The sequence below is a fragment of the Clinocottus analis genome, unplaced genomic scaffold (assembly GCF_023055335.1).
Source record: "Clinocottus analis isolate CAN_PGR_092001 unplaced genomic scaffold, fCliAna1.0.p SCAF_19, whole genome shotgun sequence".
Classification (NCBI taxonomy): Eukaryota; Metazoa; Chordata; class Actinopteri; order Perciformes; family Cottidae; genus Clinocottus; species Clinocottus analis.
The window spans coordinates 2295433-2315275 of NW_027175920.1; the positions used below are offsets into that span (position 1 = coordinate 2295433).

General features: G+C 46.8%; 1 protein-coding gene across 1 annotated transcript; it reads right to left on the reverse strand.

Moving 5' to 3' along the window:
• Positions 1-389: 389 nt before the first annotated feature.
• Positions 390-18433, reverse strand: cdc42ep4b (CDC42 effector protein (Rho GTPase binding) 4b). Its single transcript, XM_068583893.1, has 2 exons — positions 18168-18433; positions 390-4332 (listed from the first exon to the last, which is right to left on the reverse strand). The coding sequence occupies exon 2, from the start codon at positions 4145-4147 to the stop codon at positions 3092-3094; it is 1056 nt and encodes a 351-aa protein (XP_068439994.1). The 5' UTR covers positions 4148-4332; positions 18168-18433; the 3' UTR covers positions 390-3091.
• Positions 18434-19843: the final 1410 nt, after the last annotated feature.

Consider the following 19843-nt stretch of genomic DNA (forward strand, 5'->3'; position numbering starts at 1 on the left):
TGCATGTCATGGCAGACAAGGCGCGAGTGTTTCCAGCATCTTCATGCTTCATCAAGCGGAGCTTCTTTTTTTTTTTTTTAAATGTCGGGCTGCGGGGCTCAAATTAGCCAACAAGACTCATCTCGCCCAGAATGTGGCATCTCTGAAAACAGCGGGTATAATATTTAGTTTTCAGGGTTATTTATGGAGGATAATAAACACCGAGTGGGTGTTAGTTAAACTGTGGACGTGGCTGGGACTCTTTAAAGCGGCTCCAGCGATAAATAATGAAGTCTTGAAGGTCAGATTTTGACCCCGTTTTGGGAGCCGAGTGCGGCGACGGAATAAAAACAGTCGAGTCGTGGGTTAAAGTTTACCAGCTTTCTCTTTTATTGAAAAATATAGCTGTTATTTCAAAGAAAGGAGAGAGTGAGGAAGGTAAATATATTAATATACTGTAAAACCAGAATAAGGAGTAGGAAAAGGAAGAAAAAAACAGTACATACTTGGCATAACGCTACAGCCTGAATAGAAGAAACAAAAACATTCAACAGCAGAACTCTGAGCCACTTGGGTTTTTTTTTCTTCACAGTCCTTACTCCACCAAACCACAGCCGTCTGTGCACAGAAAGCTCTGAAGCAGACCCGGTGAAGAGAGGACGAGCATTTAAATTCCTCTACGATGGTTTATTCTGGAACACCAGAGATGCCAGAAGGTTAAGACAATTACAGGAAAGTATTTCAGCCTCATTTGAGTGAACTTTCCCCACATGATGTCTCCGTTTACCGCTTGCAAAATTGAACTTGTGGATGATATTTGTGCCGCTTAAACTGACATTGTTGACGACGAAGACCCCTTCCTGTCATCGTCGATGGCACGAGTTACATTTACATGACTTGATTATAACAGCGGCTGATAAGGAGTGTTTTTCCCTCCACTGAGGTGTCCATTTTCTTGAACTTGAATGATTAAAGCTGCCCAAACAAATCAACCAAAAGAAGTAAAAAGACGTGGTAAAAGTTTGGCCCGTTTACACTAAAAATACAACAAGAGTTCTGACTCAAATCATACTGCATATCTATACATAAGTCAAAATTAAATTAAAAAAATTAAACCTCCTGCTGCTGGTTAGGGCGTACTTGGCAAATTTCCCTCCAGATCGCTGTGACAGTTTGCAGAAACCTCTTGCAACCAGTTTCCCCCCCCAAAAAATAAACAGAAACCCCGAGGCAGGATGGGACGGCATCCTGAAGCCACGGACACGCCCCCGCGCCGCGAAGCGCAAAAGCTCCCATTTGTCAAACAGGGCAATTAGTTTTGCAACACCCGAGAAGGAAAGAAAGAAAGAAGAAAAAAAAAAAGGTCAGACATTAATCATGGATACCGGCGAGCGCACACCTCCGTTTCTAATTTAGACCTAAAAGTGACCCGAAGGATTTTTATTAAAAAAAACACGAGAAAGCCCCAAAAAAAAAAGAGAAAGCGGCCCACCTGTCTGATCCTGACCCTGCTGTTTCTGGAGCGGTTCCAGCCGGTTGCTGGTGTGTGTGTGTGTGTGTGTGTGTGGGGGGGGGGGGGGCAATAATCCAGCACATTTAATGAGTAGACAGGGAAAGGCCAGATGACAGCTTGATTTAATCATCCGTTCCCACCGTGTGATGTTGGGCTGCGTAGAGGGAAGGTGAACGCCGTCACTTGTCGGGGCCAGTTCGGTAAAATATATATCCGGCGCTCTCGCTGCACACACCTGACGCTCAATCGTTCAAGCAGCTGCTCTAACACTTTACATGTTGCTTTTTTAACATTTCTTTACACCCTCTTCCTTTAGAGACGAGCCTGGACGCGTAGTCTAGAGAAAGAGGATACGTCTCCTGGAAAGAGCCCGAGCTATTAATTGATATTTTTTTTTTCCCGCGATGGCTCCCTTTCAAACTCTGTCTGTGCCACACAGAAATACACTTAATTACCCACAATCCCCACTCCTCTCCTGATGTTTAAATCAATTCAGGACACAGGAACACATACATAAGGCCTTCTTTTTTCATGATTTGTTTTTTTCTTCTTTTTTGGGGTCAAATGAAATAAAAAAACTTCCCTAGCAGCGGAGGATTTTTTTGTAAAAAAACGGAAGTCCTCTTCATCTGAAACCATGACAGTGATTACAGGAGTGATGGAAAATGTTACGTCCATTAATTAAGTGCCGTTCAGCCGGCTTCTACGTGAAGAAGCTCACTCTGTCGTACCATTAAGACGTTCATGTGAAGTCAGGAAGAAAACCCTGCAACCCTCCCAAATCTAAACTTTTAAACATGTAGCAGTGCACATTATAATTCATCCCTTAAGAAAATGTATGAAAAACTACCACAGCTCTCTGTGAATTTACTAAAAAAAAAAGACAGCGGCAAAATAAACTACCAAACTCAAATACAACAGGCTCCTGTCGACCGACTCGCAGATACTCTATGTACATCAAATAAAAGTAAAAAAATAACAGAAATCACCCCTTTTAAGTCTGTCGGGTAGAGGGGGGGGGGACAAAAGAGACAAAAGTAATATCTACTTTCTCTATTTAGTGTCAATGCCAAGACATCGTCATTGGCAAATAAGACTCCCACGATCACTCCCAAATTCCTGGATTTCAAAGCTATCGAAGTTTCACCTCTTGTCCTTTTCCCCCTTTTCCTCGTTTGGGAATCCGCGGGGTCGACGGCAACATCTGGTTTGTGACCTCGTCTCCTCGTATCCTCGTCTCCTCACACGGTCGCCCTTTACTTCTCAAGTGCTTCAGGCCGGATGATTTGTAGTGCCACGAACTTGAGGAGAAGGTTTGACCGCGAGTGTCGGTCTCATTTGAAAATCATGATGTGTTCAGAGTTTGACATTGCAAAAACGAAGAAAAAAAAAGAAAGTGCAACGATAGACGAACCCTTCGTGAGCCAGTCGGTATGCACTCGGCTCCTACGTCCTTCCTACAGCACAGTGAATAAGGCTTAATTGGTTGAATCGATGAAAAGTGTGCAGAGATACGGTTGATCTACAAGCAGCGTAAAGCAAATGTGGCCCCTCGCTTCGAAATCTCGGATTTCCCAGCTTGGTCCTCTCAGTTAGTGTCTACACTCGAATCTCGTCGTCGTCGTCGTCGTCCATGTAGGTGAAATCCCGCTCTTCCTCCCCACGTGGCGAGCTGTACTTGGCGCTGTCCGTGTCGGCGTCGTGGAGGTGGTACTGCGGCTTCTCCTCGGCGACGGAACCGGAGCTGGACACGGAGTAGCTGTCCAGGTGGTGGTGGTTGTGGTTGTTGTTGTTCCTGGTGTGTAGCTCCGGGGTGTAGGGCTCCACCGCGGGCTTCTGCTGGTACATGCTGCGAGGCGGCCTCGCCGGGGCCCGCTCCTCCACTTCGTCGTCGTCGTCGTCGTCCTCCTCCTCGGCGTCGATGTGGGGAATGAGGGAGGGCGACCCGCGGCCCTCGCTGCCTTTGCCCTCTTCGTAGCCGAGGTCGTCCTCCTCGCAGCCCTTCTTTTCCATCACGCTCAAGATGTCCCCGAGCATGGAGGGCCCCAAGTCGATGTGGAAGGACATCATGGACTCCGCGTGCTTCATCCCGCCGCCCTTGGGCATGGACGGGGGCAAATCCGCGAGTTCGCCGAAGCGACGCTCCTCGAACTCGGCGTCCGACGTCGCCATCGCCGCGGCCCCCCCGTTCACCGGCCTGCTCTCGATCTCCGACAGCCTCTTCATGGGGCTCGAGGAAACGCTCTTCGGCAGTTGGCCGCCCCGGTTTACGTCCTCTTCGTTCAGGTAAGGCAGGGATATGGCGTTCTTCACGTAGGCGGAGGAGCCGCCGGAGGGCGCCGTCATATTGTAGTCGTACTTGTCCCCCCGGTTGACGGACTGCGAGCGCTTGCTGCTCCTGAAGGTGCGGGACAGCAGACCCGGTTTGGGGCCCGGCGAGCTGCTCAGTTTCTGCTTGGCCTCCGGCTCCCTGGGCGGTTCCCCCGACCGGGTGCTGAGAAACGTCGTGTCCCCGAAGGCGTCGCCGCCCCTGCCGACGTGCATGGTGTGGCGGAAGTCGCCCAAGGGAGCGCTGATCATCTCCGCGGTGAGGTCGGCCCGGGACCGCCGCTTGGACTGGTTGGAGTGGTGCACCAGTTGCTTGAGTATCGGCATGATGGCAGTCCGTCGCTTAAAATCCACAGAGAGGAATTAAAACTGGGCTACTGTCGGAGTTCAGGAGAGTTTCCTTTCCAAAAAAAAGATGTTGGCAACTGGAGGCGACGTCGTCAAAGAGAGTATAAATCCAGGTGTTTAATGCGAGCAGCCATTCTGGTCCCTCAGTTCGGGTTTCATCGTACCTGTGGAGAGGAATGGAGAGCGTTAAAGCCACGTCAGCACTTGTGTCCTTGGCGGACAACGGATGTGGAAACATGCAGTCAATAACGGACACCATTTTATTACGCTGCGAATGCAAAAGTACCACTTTAAATGCTTCTCTAAAGAGCTACGTCTATTCATTTCTCATCAGCCTCCATCACATTACTCACTCTGTCCTGATCGGAATAGAGTATGGGAACTGTTCGCCAGGGCTTCGAAATGAAGCGGTACTAGACTAATAAAAGCCTGTGTTTATATTTTGTATATATATAAAGATAGATAGATAGATATAGATATATATAGACGTCTAAGGGTGTTATGCAACGGTGAAGAAAAGCTTTCCGGTGCAAAAGGTCACAGCGCCTTGCTCACCGTTCAAGAAAAACAGTAACAACACCCAGAGTCAAGCTTCCCATGGCAAAATGGGGCGTCCATTTATTTTATTTTTTTTCGCCCCCTAGAAACTCTAAAAGGCTGCTGTCACATTCAGTTTTTCAAGTGGCTGTTTTCAGTGTCCGCCGTCTCTGCTGTGCTTTAGTTCCCGTCTAGGCCCCCCGACTGTTACATAAGCAGCAAGACACAGGATACAGCGAGCCGGAGCAGCTCAAGCCGGCAGGAATAAAATGACGGGGGGAGAAAAAAAAAGAGAAAGAGAGAAAAACGAATGAAGTGGCGCAGCGTTTTCTTTAGTGTGAATCGACTTACAGCACAGCTCAGAAAGTTCAGATCCGCTTCATTCTGTCCTGACCTTCGCATCACCAAGAGATGAAACGCTTCCATTGCTGGCGCTTTTGTGTTCTTCTCTCAAGTTTTTGGCTTTTGTCTCTTTAGCCTTGAGAGCCTCCAGCTGAAAATGTTGTATTTTATCATTTTGTTCCCACCAAACACACATCGACGGCACAATTTGACCTGCGTTCGTCTGTCAGCTGTGGCAATGGCCAAGTCCAATAATTAGAATTGTATTAAGAAGGCTGCTGACTGCTGTGATCCTGTACTCACACTCGCTTTCTTCGCCCTCAATGAGCAGATAACGGCTCGTTTCAGACCCGACTGTCCTCGCGTCACCGGAGATTTTCGAGCCCTGCAACGTGACCTTAAAACAGAAGCGAGTGGAGACGAGGTTTAAAACACCCACTGGTGTGCCAGCTGCAGTCCACTAGCTCGCTGCGTTAATGGCATCCAACAAAGGGTTTAATTGTTTCAGCCAGACAGCGGTCATTCTCTGGGTTTTCAAACTGGAGCCCACGCTCTAGGCCTGTGTGCGTATATCCCCCCGCAGTGAATGAATGGGGGCTTCACTCAACGATATTCCAAAAAGCAACGTCACCCATGAAAACATTAGCATCTCTGACAAGAACCCATTCAATTGGAAAGGCAACTGTAGCACTAGAGGGAACAGAGGGAGGTTTGATAGATGGTGAAGGCCTTGCGCTGAAGAGAGATCATCCCCCAAAAGAGATCTGAACTCTATCCACCGCCGCCGGGGGTTTTATCCTCCATGTTCAACAACTTCATTCAAGATTTCTTGTGTTGTTCTGGTGCGGTTAGCGGCCGAGATGCACTGTCCCCACAACGAGAACAACAACAACAAAGTCGGCACAAAAGGCGAACAAAGAGCATTGACAAGCGGTATTTGAAAAGCTCATGTTTCGGAGTCTATTTCAAAGCCCTTTGGGAGGTCAAGTTCACGCGCTTGTACGTAACAACTGGAGTAGGCTTACTGTTCGGGGGAGAGAAGGGGGGGGGGCATTCAAACAGCAACTAGATGCCAACTTATAAGATTATAGCGTCGAGCAAACAAATGCCCACAAAGTCCCTCAGAGCCGACTCATAGTGGTAATGCAGAATGATCCATCGTTAGCCCAAACCCTCCGTCGCTCCATGCGCTGTGCAGCAGCCAATTAGTATCCGGAAGGCCGTTGAATGTGTGACCGACCACTCAAGACGACTCGGTGCCCATAGCCGTGTCTTTCTCTATGGCAACATCCGATGGCTGACCGAGCGAGCTTCCTGCCCTCTAAGCCGGCTGGGGAGATATTTTTTTTATCCCCTACATGGAGAGATCGGCTCATTCAGATGGACTCAGATGGATGGATGGATGGATGGATTAACCCTTCCTGGTGACCACATGCGGGGCAATAAGACGATCCCTGCGGCGCTAAAGCTGAAGGGGAATGCCTTTGATGAGTAAAATATGTCAGTGGGTGCTCAGATATCAAAAAGGTGCAAACCCCACACCTTCAGTCAGTCCAGGAAATTGCCCCATTTAATGTCAATTCCCCCTCGGGCACCTTGGGTGTTTGAGGAGGAACAGTTAACCCCGCCCCCTCCCAGGATCACCAAGACCCCATTATTGTGAGCGCGACAAAGGATGAAGTACGGCCTACAGGCAGTCCTGTCAAATTCAATTCTAGCCTTTCAGTACTTTTTAAAAAGGATAAATCATGGAGAATGGCAGTGTTATGTGGATTTTAAAAGCTCTTTCATGCAATATCATATAATTGCTATGCAACAGTAGCAGTGTAAAATGGCTTTCAGTGAGTCAAACTCAAGTCATGCGAGTCAAACTCAAGCCTGGATTTATCTTTTGAATGCTATACCTGATCTTTTTCTGGATAATATAACTATTTACAAAGTATACAAAAGCTCAAATGCTTATTGATAAGTTATGACAACTAGACAAATAACTATTTTATGGCTTATTGTTTTATGGATTTGGAAAATAGGAAGTTGATCAGGCAGAGTCGGATGTATTTTTATGCTTTAATATTTCCCCTATCTACATTGTATTATAACCGAACTCTTCTCATTTAGACCTTTTTACAGAAAAGACTATTTTACCATATATTTCCCTCCATTTCAGCGGTTTCTTAGAGGAGGATGCGGGTGAAGTACGCCATGTTTTAAATGATTTGCTAGTGCCGTCTCTTAGATGCTGTGAACGTGGGGAAGAACATTGTCCGAGTCACTCAACAATGAAATTAAAGTAAAAAAAGAAAACTCAGAGCCTGCACAGGAACACACTTTGCATCGCTCTGTGTTTGCTCAAACAGTCGCCGTCCTCAAGTCAACTTTGGGACCATGCAGGGATTCCAGTCTGTCCTGAAAGTCCCGCACTGACCACGCTCTTCCACCTCAGCTCTCTTTTTTTAAAGGCCCGTCGAGCCAAACTAACAATCGTGGGCCACACTACCGGGACACAGCTCTGTGTTTAGAGCAGCAAGAGGTGCTGGGCGTTATCTCCTTCGTACGATTGCCTCAGCCGCCGGTGCCGGCCCGTGACGAAGCCCTTATGCAACCGAACACTGGAAGTGCCACATGACTCCGGCTCAAACTGAGACGAGCGGCGACAGGGCCGTGAATGATTAAGAGCGTTCGTGCGTCGCTGGCCGACCCTGCGGGCTGGGCCCCGGGGCGATGACATCACAACAACCGCCGTGCTCATCAGCGTTCAGTCTCACTCTTGTAATCCTGTGGATCACGGGCGCCATACAGAGTCCTGAGCCGTCCCACGCCACTTTCTCTCTCTCTCTCTCTCTCGCTCTCTCTCTCTCTAGTGAACAGGGGAAAGAGGCTTTGGCCCGCTGATCCCATCACAGATCGGCCGCCGTCGAGTTAAAGCAACAGACGTGCACACGGACCGCCGTGGTTTCTGGGTTTATTTTTGACTGCGTTTTTAAAATTTTAAAAAGAGAGCGAGACAGAATCTATAATTTATACACACGGTGGAAGCTTCCATGCAAGAGTTGCATTAAGACACAACTATTATGGCAAACCGGCTATCTTCTGCTAGGTTATGGTATCTATATAGAATATATAGAAACGTGAATATGAGCAGGACATGCTTCTCCTACTGGGAACGCATATGATGACGAGGCTGAGTTACCACAAAAAGGTTTATCAATAGCAAAATAATCATGTCATATGACATCATTATATTGTGCCCAACATGCAGGGATGTTTCCCTCTCCAATTCCACAAATATGTTTGGACATTAGCGCTCAGGTATATCATATAAAAGCTAAAAACAAACGCACAAAGAAAAAGATAGTCATGGAAAAAGTTTGGTAGATACATAAAAAAAATACATAAAAAAACTTGCCTAGTCTAGCTTTCAGTCCTGTTGTCCACGGCTTTTATTTATGTTTTGTGTTCTGCTCCACACAGAGATGCTTCTGTCCGAGCAGTAAAAGAAAACCTCTGCTTTGTTTAACCTTGAATCCACGGCATTGTTCGAGCCCGTCGTCAGCGACATTGACATGCAAATGAATATGCGAGTCAGCCTACGCCATCTATGACATCGCTAATCAACGAATCAACAGGCGCCGCATAAGAATAGCACGTCCTCAACTCTGACAAAGACGGATTCGGCAACACTTCATTGGCAGCTACTTTGTGAGGGCCACGGCCTCCAGGCCCCCAAAAAACACAGGATTCCCACAGGGGGGAGGAGGGGGAGAACGTGGACGCTCGTGGTCCATCAGGAGCACCGACAAGTTGCATTTAGGACGCAATAAGAAACTTTTTTATTTATCGTTCAGCCTCACGTCCTCTCGCTGCTGCCTCCGTGTGAGCGCTTTAGCAACGCCTCCATCTCAACCCAGTGGGTTCTTTCTGAGCTTTCTCCAGTCCAACATCTGCGTATCGTTGTCCTTAACTCTCCACGCAGATAGCGACGAAGAAATACTTTCCGCTCGTGTGACACGACATACCTGAAAAGTGACTCGGGAAGGTCTAAAAAGAATGTGTGACTGATACAATGTCTCCAGCGGTCGGCGACACCTTTTGTTTCCCCCGAACTTCTCCGGTACGGCGAGCTGCGGCACGAACCCGTTCTTCCTGTCTGACGCCATATCTTGTCACACAGCTCCGAGGCTAAACCCGTGTGACAAATGGCAGAAATATCTGGAGCAGACGCAGACCAGAGAGACAGAGAGCGAGAGAGAGAGACAGAGAGAGAGAGAGAGAGAGAGAGAGAGAGAGGCGGGCGCAACAGGTGCGACTGCGATGGAAAGTGTGACCGCCGCGCAGATCATTTCCCTGGAGTGTTTTGTGGACGTTCACTGAGAGGAAACAGTGTGCATTAATTGTAAGACGTTGCTGCTCCTCCTGTACTGATCAATGCAAAAAAAAAAAAGAAAATACTTTAAAAACACATTACCGGAACAACTGAACACGTCCATTTGGTTCTGGAGGGACTTAATGTCCCATAATAGCCACTGGGACCAGTTGGTTTTGCCAGTTAATTCATCTTCTAGGTTCATATTGAGGTGTTTTTGACCAGTAGCTATCCTTTAGAGCATGTGTAGTGTTTGTGTTACTGCAATGCAGAGGAGTAAGAGGAGAACGAAAAAACACAAAAATTCTGCATTAAATCCGCATACTGGCTTTTTCCGGCATCTCCGATCTCAACACGCCTCCTCAGCGGAGTATATCATCCTTAATCAATTATGAATATATATCGATATACAATATTCTGTTGAGTTATAACTGAAAGTTCAAGATAAAAAAATTGTTTTTTGGTCAACTTCATGAAAAATTCAATTTAAAAAGCCGTTACGCTTTGAGGCAGAAATGTGAACGCGTTTACTTTTTGGAGCGAAAACCAACAACAAATAAAATTCAGTAAAACTTTACTTGATTGAAATTAATGAAATCTCCTGAGGGCCCGTTTAGTACCTTAATGAGCCAATAAGTCAGTGTCAACAGACTTGTCCTTACATAACAGTGTTTTAACTCCCTAAAGCGTTCAGTATTTTTTCCACATTATTCATTCTCTAACTGGAAGGCACATGTCGCCATCAATATGTCACATGATTACCAAGAAAAAGGTCATTTTAACAGGTTCTAGTCACAGTGGAAAAGTGCATCGTGGGCCTTCGTATAACATGATAAGATATACAAACATGTGAGCGACATGTTTGTTCGATATAAAGTCAGAGGCGATGTAGCTGCTGACAGGAACAGATTGGACACCAGGAGATCGAGGATGTTCTCACCAAGTTGACATGTTGAGCGGACAAGACGGCCGAGATAGCGAGCGCTCATCATGGTCATGTAAAACCTGCTATGGGGAGATACGTTTGGGTGAAAATAAACTTGCATCAGCGGGACTGTTGCCCTCAATGCCGCACGGGCAGAAACAAAACCGCAGGAGGATTAAGGGCAGCGTGCTCGCCGAGAGCAAATGAAACCAGCAGGCCTGAGCCGACCCTCTGCTCTGTGTGTGTGTGTGTGTGTGTGTGTGTGTGACACACGAGCTCAGGACGGCAAACTCCACACCTCCGTCAGTGTGTAGAAACAACACACACACACACACACAGACACGCAAACAAAGCAACCTCCCGCTGACCTTCCAGCCAGCTCTACTCTGTTGGACTCTAAAATCCATCTTATTGCATTTGGTGTGTTGCACAAGCTCCCGTCATGACCCCCAGCGCTCACTAACACAATCCCCACGTGGGTTAAGTGAGATAGATATGAGCATGTTTCTTGATTATGCAATAAGCTATTCGAGAGAATAAAAACATGTATAATAGGGGACACAACCTCACCCATGTGGAGCAACAATACCACAGGGGTTTAAAAAAAAAAAAAAAAAGAAGTGGCACAGATGGCGGCACTGAGGAGAAACACCCTCAAAAGGGGCGGTGGAGGGTGTCACCACATCGTCATGCCAGCACAGTGACAGACGTTCTTTCTCTGCGTCCAGCATGAAATGTACCCAAGCCCTCATTAAGTCTACAGTGGAGGGATTGTACTACACTGAGTGTGTGTGTGTGTGTGTGAACACACACAAGCACATGTCTAATTAATAGCTGAAATCCGCCCCATCGGTCAAATAGACGGCTTTCACGGCCGTTACCAGAGCGCCGGCTCTCAGCCAAGTGGTTGAACCGTCCGTTCAATCGCTGTTGGACGGACAAAAACAAAAAGCAGAACTTCTACTGAGGCGCTGTGCTATTAAAAAAAAGAAAAAGAAAAAGGAGGTAAGACAGGGAATACAAAATGCTCCGTTAACGGCGTTGGATGCCAAAGTCACAGTTGGCTCGCGTAAAAGTTAATGAGTTAGAGAGTTAGAAGAGAGAACAAGGAACAAAAATTAAGGAAAAAAGATAAGCCGACGCCAGTGTGACACTCTTTTATACAGGAAGCATGTACAAACTTTGGTGAAACCAGCAGGAGGCCTCTTGGTGTAACTGGAAGATAAGTGACCATTTTCAAAACTGCGTCAACTTCTAAAAAACAGTCCCGTCCCCCTCCCCGCTGAAGTCAAACACACCAAAACAGCCATAAAAAGCCTCAGGGAAGAAGCCCCGACGACAAGAGGAGTTAATAAACCTCCCAGCGTGTTAACTTGAAACGAAACCAACGGCAAAAAGACAACAACACACAGACAAAAGAGAGCGCGGGAGTCCACAAACATGGCCACTTGGACCCGGTAATAGCTAGTCACAACAGCTGAAGGCAAGATGGGAGGAAGAAAAAGAAAACAGAACAGGACGGAGATAAAAGACGGAGCGCCTGACCTCGTAAAGCACATTGTTAATGTAATCGAGCCCACGCTTGATTTACCTACATCCATTGGGATTTGGTTAGTGTGTGTGTGTGTGTGTGTGTGTGTTTAATAGCTCTTGCTAAAGTGACTCTTCGGGGAAGCTAAGCACACATGGACTGATTACATTTCAGCAGCTCAGCTCTCCGAGTCAGAGTTGATCTGCGCGCCGGCTAAAGTCTAATATGGACTAAATATGCACGCGGTCTCGCACTAACTCAATAAGCCAATTATGTTTGTCAAGCTTGAGGAATTGCCGATTTTATGTGATTGTAATTCGAATGCATGTGGGTGTCGGAGCAAATTGGAAGATGTCACCTTGAGCACGAGGGTTCCGTATTTTTTTTTCAGCTTAATTTGGAGCGTGGGATTAATTAAAAGTTAAAGAAAACAATCATTAGTTGTTACCATGTGAAGTCAAACGCCAACGGCAGATTACATCACAAGATAAAAAGCCCCCGATTGATCATAATCACATAAGTCGTGGCTCCTTTGAAACCCGTATATCTGTCGGCCAGATGACGAAAGTGCCAAATTCTGAAGAGCTTTTTTTCGGGAATCACCAGCCGATTATGTCAGGAATGTCTTTGAGGCATCATCGGTGTCAACATCTTTTTTTTTTGTAACATTTTTTGGGGGGTTTTCTTTAAAACAGGCCTGGTACTTTGATCTGGCATTCAAGCAGCAATTTAGGATTTCCTGGAAACGTATGTCTGCGAGCATTCAACTTTCTGTGAGTGAGGCGCATGCAGATGTTGCCTGTTGAGGCTGCGTCTGCATGCATATTACCTGTGTGTGTGAGTGTGTGTATGAACGTTAATCGCATGTGCCGCGCGAACACTAAAGTTTAAAGTCCGTCAACGCCCCCCCACCGCCCAGTTCAAACTGATGTAAATAGGTTCAAGGGTCATCGGGGAGGATTGAATCACAAACACACCACTCAAAATCACAAACACACACACCCTGTTGGCTCCTGCATTTCTCCGTATCTGAGGAAATGACAATGTCACACAGAGAACAATGGATTAGCACCAAAAAACAAAACAAGGCAGCTCCGTAGAAGACGCGAACCAAACCCTTTCGGCACACCCAAACCACACGCATGGGCTTATAAAAGAAAACAGATCATGTATCTGTACACTACGGGGCTCAAGAGGGTGACCCGGGAGTGACACCCACTATTTACAGTGATTCATGTAATACAAAGAGACAAAAAGGCCTCTGATCCGAGCAGGTGTAACTTTCCACCGCGGTCTAAAACCTGACCTTAAAAACATCCTCACAGGGCTCGGACAGGGAGATAAAAAACACAACTAGCAACTCTCACAGGATCACGAGACAAACGCGGTAAGAGCCAACAATGGTTCATGCGACTGTTCCCATGTATTCGCCGTGGAGCGGGGCCAACAGGCCTCTTTTGTCTTTTCCGTCCGCTTGAGAGAGAAACCACCTGTCTGTGGGCACGCAGAGCCGGGAAACAATGAGGGCTCGCTGGACTGTAAGCCGGGGCCAAAGCCTGGACCACAAAGACCAGCTGCACGGCCATGTGCGTTTGCAATAAACGACCCTCGTCATGGGCGGATCCGTATGTGTATAAGTTTCCCCCAATTTTGCATCAGTATTGCATCATTGACCAACGGCAGGGATGGGAACCTCAATGCGATCACTCGTGGTTAATGTTTAGCTGTGTATTCTATAGACGCCGGCATTGTTCACAGATCAGAGAGTCGATAGAGAAGTGAGTTGGATTTTAACGACAACGAAAGGCACTTACGGAGAGCTTCTTATCAGGCTGATAAACGTGCATGTATTGCATCCTGTTTAACCTTTATTTAGCCATTTGGTGTGCGGTTAGCAAGACGGCGCGTGAGAGTTTCACCACGTGAAGACAAAACAGATGATAGACTAAACCAAGAAGCAAAAACAGTTAAAAACTACATACAAAAATAAAGAAATCTCAGATAAAAGAGTGTCCAAAACACTTTCACCACAAAAGAAACCACTAAAGGTTCTTGGAATGACTCTGGTCATAACCTCAATCAGGAGACCGGCCTCAAGCTTTTACCAACTTTTATGAGAATAACTGAAGTAAAACACAGAAAGTAGTCCCTTGGAAATCGCTGGAGCTGCTTTTTGTTCTTCTAAAGCTGTCGGAGGAGATCGATACCTGTGAGCCAAACAAAATCCCAAAGTCTCGACAGCAGAATCGGCGACGCCACCGCCACGACTAACGGATAAGGCGGAGTGGACAAAAACTTAATTACAACCCGGGATTGACGCCGATATATTTACCACCGGCGACAAACAAAAGCTATGACACATGTCCCAAAATATGTTCGTATCAAGAAAAGAATCCGGAGGACGCCAGCCAGACAGGCGTGCCGGCCGATGACGGACGCCGTCGGATGTCCTAAAACAACGAGTCAGCGTCACCGGGACCGCCTTCTGGGACGTGAGAATTAACCAAACTGGTTTAATTATTTTTGACACTTTAAACAATGCAAGCCGCGACGCAAACAACGACATGTACCGCAACGAGGCGCCGCGAACATTGTGCAGACTAATAATTTGATTGTGTTTATATAATGTGTTATCTTAGAGCGGAGTGGAAACTGTGCGAGAGAGGAATTCCCGTCGGACTGGTTATTTTCTCGCCACGTTACACCGGCAGTAACCAAAACAGACACGGATCTGAGAGATCGAGTGACAGGTGCAAACGGGTTGCTGCACAAAAAAAGAGAAAGTGGACTCTTTTTCCCGCAATGGGACATGACGTATGTTGGCTTAAAAACTTTAACACAGTTCAGAGCTTTTATGTACTCAACACGTGCTGTGTGTGGCCTTCAAATATGACAAGCTGAAATGCGTCTACTCATCCACAACTGAAAGAGAATAATAAACTGGAAAGGCCTTGTTGGACTAAATCAGCCTTCTATCAAGGGGTAAGACAAATCTGTGGGGTCATGAGAGGATTAACAGGATATGGCAGCCAAACAGCAAACACATATGTCTGCTAGACTAAAATATATTACTTTTTTATAGGTTAATTCCTTAAAAAAAATGTTTTTATGGTGAATACTGGATCATTTTACCTGTAAACGTCCTCTGAGATGAAAGAAAGAAAAACAAAACCGCTCTTTGGCAAACCATCACAGGCAACTTGAAACAAAAGGGATCCAAGCAGAACCCGCTTTGTTCTAAAAAGAGGACCACAAGCTGCTGAAGGTTGGAAACCAGAGAGCTCAATTATGTGAATCTCCATTTTGACGGCTACCGATCTGGTTCATTTGTTTCTCCTGATCGAAAGTCAAACGCCTGAAGACACATTTGCATGACATTGGATTCTATTTCCACGTGAAGTGTGTTGAAAAGATTAACCCCAAAATAAAAACAAACCGTTGGCATGATTTCTCTTTAAAGTTCAAAGACCTAGCTGCTTTCTTTGCAGGCGGGGTGAATCCTTCGATTGTCTGAGACAAAACCTCTCTCCTCTGAGAGTTCGGCGTAAGCCTCGGCGCTTTCCAGTATCAACAGCTGGGGAAAAAAAATTGCACACATCTGTCACCTTTTGAAGGGATTAATAATTCACCGAAACTGGGAGGCGTCCACAGCCCCCGGAGCGCGTTACCGAAACACGTCCAACAATGTTTAAATAAGTGAGCTTTTCCACATATTACAGCTGCCATTTTGAATTGGACTCAAAGCTGATCCATTTATAGTGACAACTAAATCACAACACACTCTCCCCCTCCCTCCCCCACCTGTTGGACCTTTTGTGGGGGCCACATAATTGCAACGACGCCATACAGAAGACCAAAATGTCAAGACTTTCTCCCCATCGTTCCCTGTCGGCCTCCTGCGGAGCAAAGGGATAAAAGGTGCGCCGATTACAGCGGCCGCCAAACTATTTATGTCGGCATTTCCTGAGGCTTGGGAAGCAACGAGGAACATCCGAAACACAGCAAGTCATCACATCGGACTCCAGTGGACCAACTTGTATTTCTTCTCTCGTATAAAGGAAAGCGAAAACAGATTATAGTGCATACAATAAAACCTCCACTTATTATGGAATCCGGACACACTCACACAAATAAAACACTGACTTGGGTGTCGTTTCACGAGGAAATTAGTTGCCCTCCGCTTTCACAAACTGCCTGAAGTTTTCTACAGAGTGCGAATGAACCTAACTGCCGCCTCCCAACCCCCCACTCGCACTCTTTCCAGTACGAAAAAATAAATATAAAATGACCTCAGCGCAGCCAAGAGTCGGGCAGGTAGCCAGCTTCCTCACTACGCAGCAGCAGAATCCTCCAGAGCTAACTGAAATAGCCTCTATTGCGAAAAAAAAAAGCACAGTCAGTCAGAGATGACACACTCACACACACCCCTGCCCTCCCTTCCTCCCCTCTGACTCTGCAGCGCACACAATGCATCTTGTTGGAGAGATATCGGCCTGGCAGCTCTGGAGAAGTCATACAATAAGGAGCTGAAAGGCCTGGAGTGTGGGGGGATTACGCTCCACTTCAGTCACTGAAAAAAAACAACACAGAAAAGGCACGGAGACGCTCGGGGAGGAGGGGGGAGGAGTGGCGCTGCCGGTGACGTGAAGGTGGCGACCAGGCGGAGTCTGACCTTGGCCTCGAACCTCTCCAGATGGCTCACTTCTTCTTTATCCCAGAGCTGCTGGTACAGTGTTTGAGTAAATGATTCATCAAGCAAAAATGACACTCGCTGACCTTAAAGCTGTGGTTTATGCGTTTGTGTATGCGTGAGTGTACCAGAAGAGGTGGGGGGGGGGGGGGGTGGGGGGGTCAGAGGGCAACGGCCGTACAAAGAACCCACCGAGGCCGGGTCCATCCGTCAACAATGTCCGCCTGCTTTTGTCCAAGCTGGCAGGTTTTACGAGGCCGAAGGCTTGATTACAACAGCGAGCACGGAATAATTAAACTGGAAGTTATAAAACGGGCCTGCAGACTTAACGGTCGGTGTCGTTAAAGTCAAGGTCCGGCACTACACGCTGGCCCGGAGCCCGATTAATGACGATGGGGGCAGGTACAAGGCCGGGGTGGGTATCCCAGAGTCCATTACCCAGTTCATCAGGCGAGACGCCCACGAGGAGACGAGAGCAAGGTGTGTAAACACAAACAGGAACGACCCACTAATGACGCGGGGAAAGTGGACAAATTGGGGCGTGAGGGATACGGTGAAAGTGGCCGGGGTGGTTTGGTAAAAAAAAAAAAATCCCAGAGGAGTAGCAGAGTATTAATGTTACGTAAGTCTCGGCGAGAGAGTTTTTGCACTCGGCTGCTTTTGAGTGCATCTGCCCGCTCCGATTAGATCCACATCCCGTTGCTGGAAATAGTTATTTGGGACAGCGACTCCAGGCTCTGCTACCCTGCAACTGTCTACTAAACAAATAAACTACTCAAGATTTTATTCGTGGTGTAATTTGTGTGCAGAGGTCTGCGGATCATAAGGGACTCCAAATGTGGGGGTCCCACGTGTGGAATAACCTTATTTCAGTAAGGCCTAAAACCACAATGGGCTAATGAAAGAAGCCATTAACTTGGTAAATGATTCCCTTCACTCGGCCTGCATTTGTGTAATTTCATTTAAAAAAAATAAAATACCAAGCAAGATTTCTTGGGGAGGAAAAAAAAAGGTTGCCTTAGGTCAGGAACCTAAAAACACTTTTACAGTTGGAGATCCCATGATATCTATCCATCTGTATGTCTATCTATCTATCTATTCACTGAGGGCAGTGTGAGGATAGATAGATAGATAGATAGATAGATAGATAGATAGATAGATAGATAGATAGATAGATAGATAGATAGATAGATAGATAGATAGATAGGAGCTCTGCACACTTCGTGGTCAAATAGCAAAGTTTCTCAGTGACGGAAGTAAAAAAAAAAGAAAAACGATGCATAGAGAGTAAATTATAATGCATAATTAGTTACTAAAACAACCCAAAGTGCTGACTCATATTCGTCCCAGCCTGCTGGTGTCCACCTGGCCGATGCCGGCCACAGAGGACGCCTTCAGGGCTCATTGTTGTCCCTCCAGCCGGAGGAGAGCTGCAATCTGCTGATTGACCACAAGCAGCAGGGTTCACATTCAAATGAGATGCAGATTTTACGCCATTGGTTTCTGACCCCAACGGAGCTGCGTGGGAACTATATTATTAAGTACCGAGTCCCTCGCGGACACAGTCGACTCTAAAACAACATCAACAACAACAACACGGTGACATGTTACCTTTCTTTGCGGTTTTCCCGAAGCGACGGGCGAAGTTTTCAGGTTTATATTCCGCTCAACTTTTCCGGAGAGGGAAACGACCGAGGGGGACGGCGGAGCAGGAGGAAGAAGCCTCCACACGAAAAATAAATGTCAGTTTTAGTTTTTCTTTCCTCGACGGGAGAAGCAGCAGAGTCACGCTGGGACGGTTCCCTTCATGGTGCTCCAACGGCCGTTTAGTCTGCGTGTGTGTGTGTGAGTGTGTGCGTGTGTGGCGCACAAAGCAGGCCCTCCTCCTCCCCCCGCCTCCCGCTGCTCTTCCCATGGCCCCTCCCCTCCTGCGCCGGATAGCCCCGCCCCCCTGCAGCGATTTAAAGGGACAGAGCCCCTTTCATCCACAACACACAACAATAGGCAGAACTTCAACTTGATGGGGCTCCCCAAGGCTTTCAGTGCAGGACTAATGGCGACTAAATACGATATTTAAATGTTTGTGCAGTCGGACATTTAAAGGGGAAGACATTTTGGAACAACGCATAGTGCACTTTACACACTCAGTGAAACTGATTCGGTGCACTTTACTCCAATTATTTTTGACAACTTCCAGATAACATTCACAAGGCCCTTTAATTTCACACACATAAAACAAAAGTACAATCTTTGAGTAGAAAGGAACAAGGTTACGAGAGTCATCTGGTCCTCAGGTGTGAACGTCTGTAACTGCTGTTCCTCTAAAAGCCTCATTGGCCCATCTGTAAATATCATCAGGGCTTATATTAATACATGATGGACCAATTAGCGGAGTTTTATGGGAGGCTCTTTTTTTTTGCATCCTTTAGAACCTCGGTGATTGTATGCAGCACAAAAAAAACAACTTTGATGGCACGTCGCCCCCTGAAGCAGGCCTCTTATTCAATCATTGCTTCCTTGTGTGGCTTTGTGTTGCGCGTTACATAATGAACACAGCCTGGGCAGCCTACAGTAAGAAATTGGGACACGAGGGGTTTTTTTTTTCAATGGGACAAACCAACTCCGATAAAAATAATTGTGACCGAATGACTTCATCTCATCCGACAATTCCACCAAATTAATGTCACAATTTTGAGTCGCCTCGGATCTTTAAGAAGATCTCCCTTAAACCACACACCGTGGAAGCTATAGCGTCCATCCAAAACTGCAAGAAGAGGACACAGAGCTGGTCCCCGGGGGCAAACGGACCAACGAAAATGGCTGCGGTCGTAATGTGCATTGAGTCAGAAACCAATTTGAGCATCCACCAATCAGCGCGTTAGAAAGGCTCTTCAAGAACGGCACTCAGGGAACGTCCCCTTTCTCAAATTAGTGTCCCCTCTCCAACAGCCAGTATATCCTCTTCATATTCTCACACCACCCTCAGTGAAGCTTGCAAATGAGGCAATTAAATTCAGGGTTTCTAACTCCTTTGAACCACACCTTCTGTCTGAATCCTTTATTATTCCAACTGAGGGTTCAGAGCTATTTAGTACACTGGGCTCCCTTCTTTTTTTTTCAAACAGGGACCACCGGCTCGCTTTCTTCTGTCATTCATTTCCTGAGGGAGAGCTAAAGTGAGACAGAAGGACTTTTTTTAGGCAAGTGAAATGCCTCCTGTCCGCGATTCCTCTGTCAGAAGGGACATTTCCCATGTGTTTTCAAAAATAAGGGATTAGCGCTCTGAA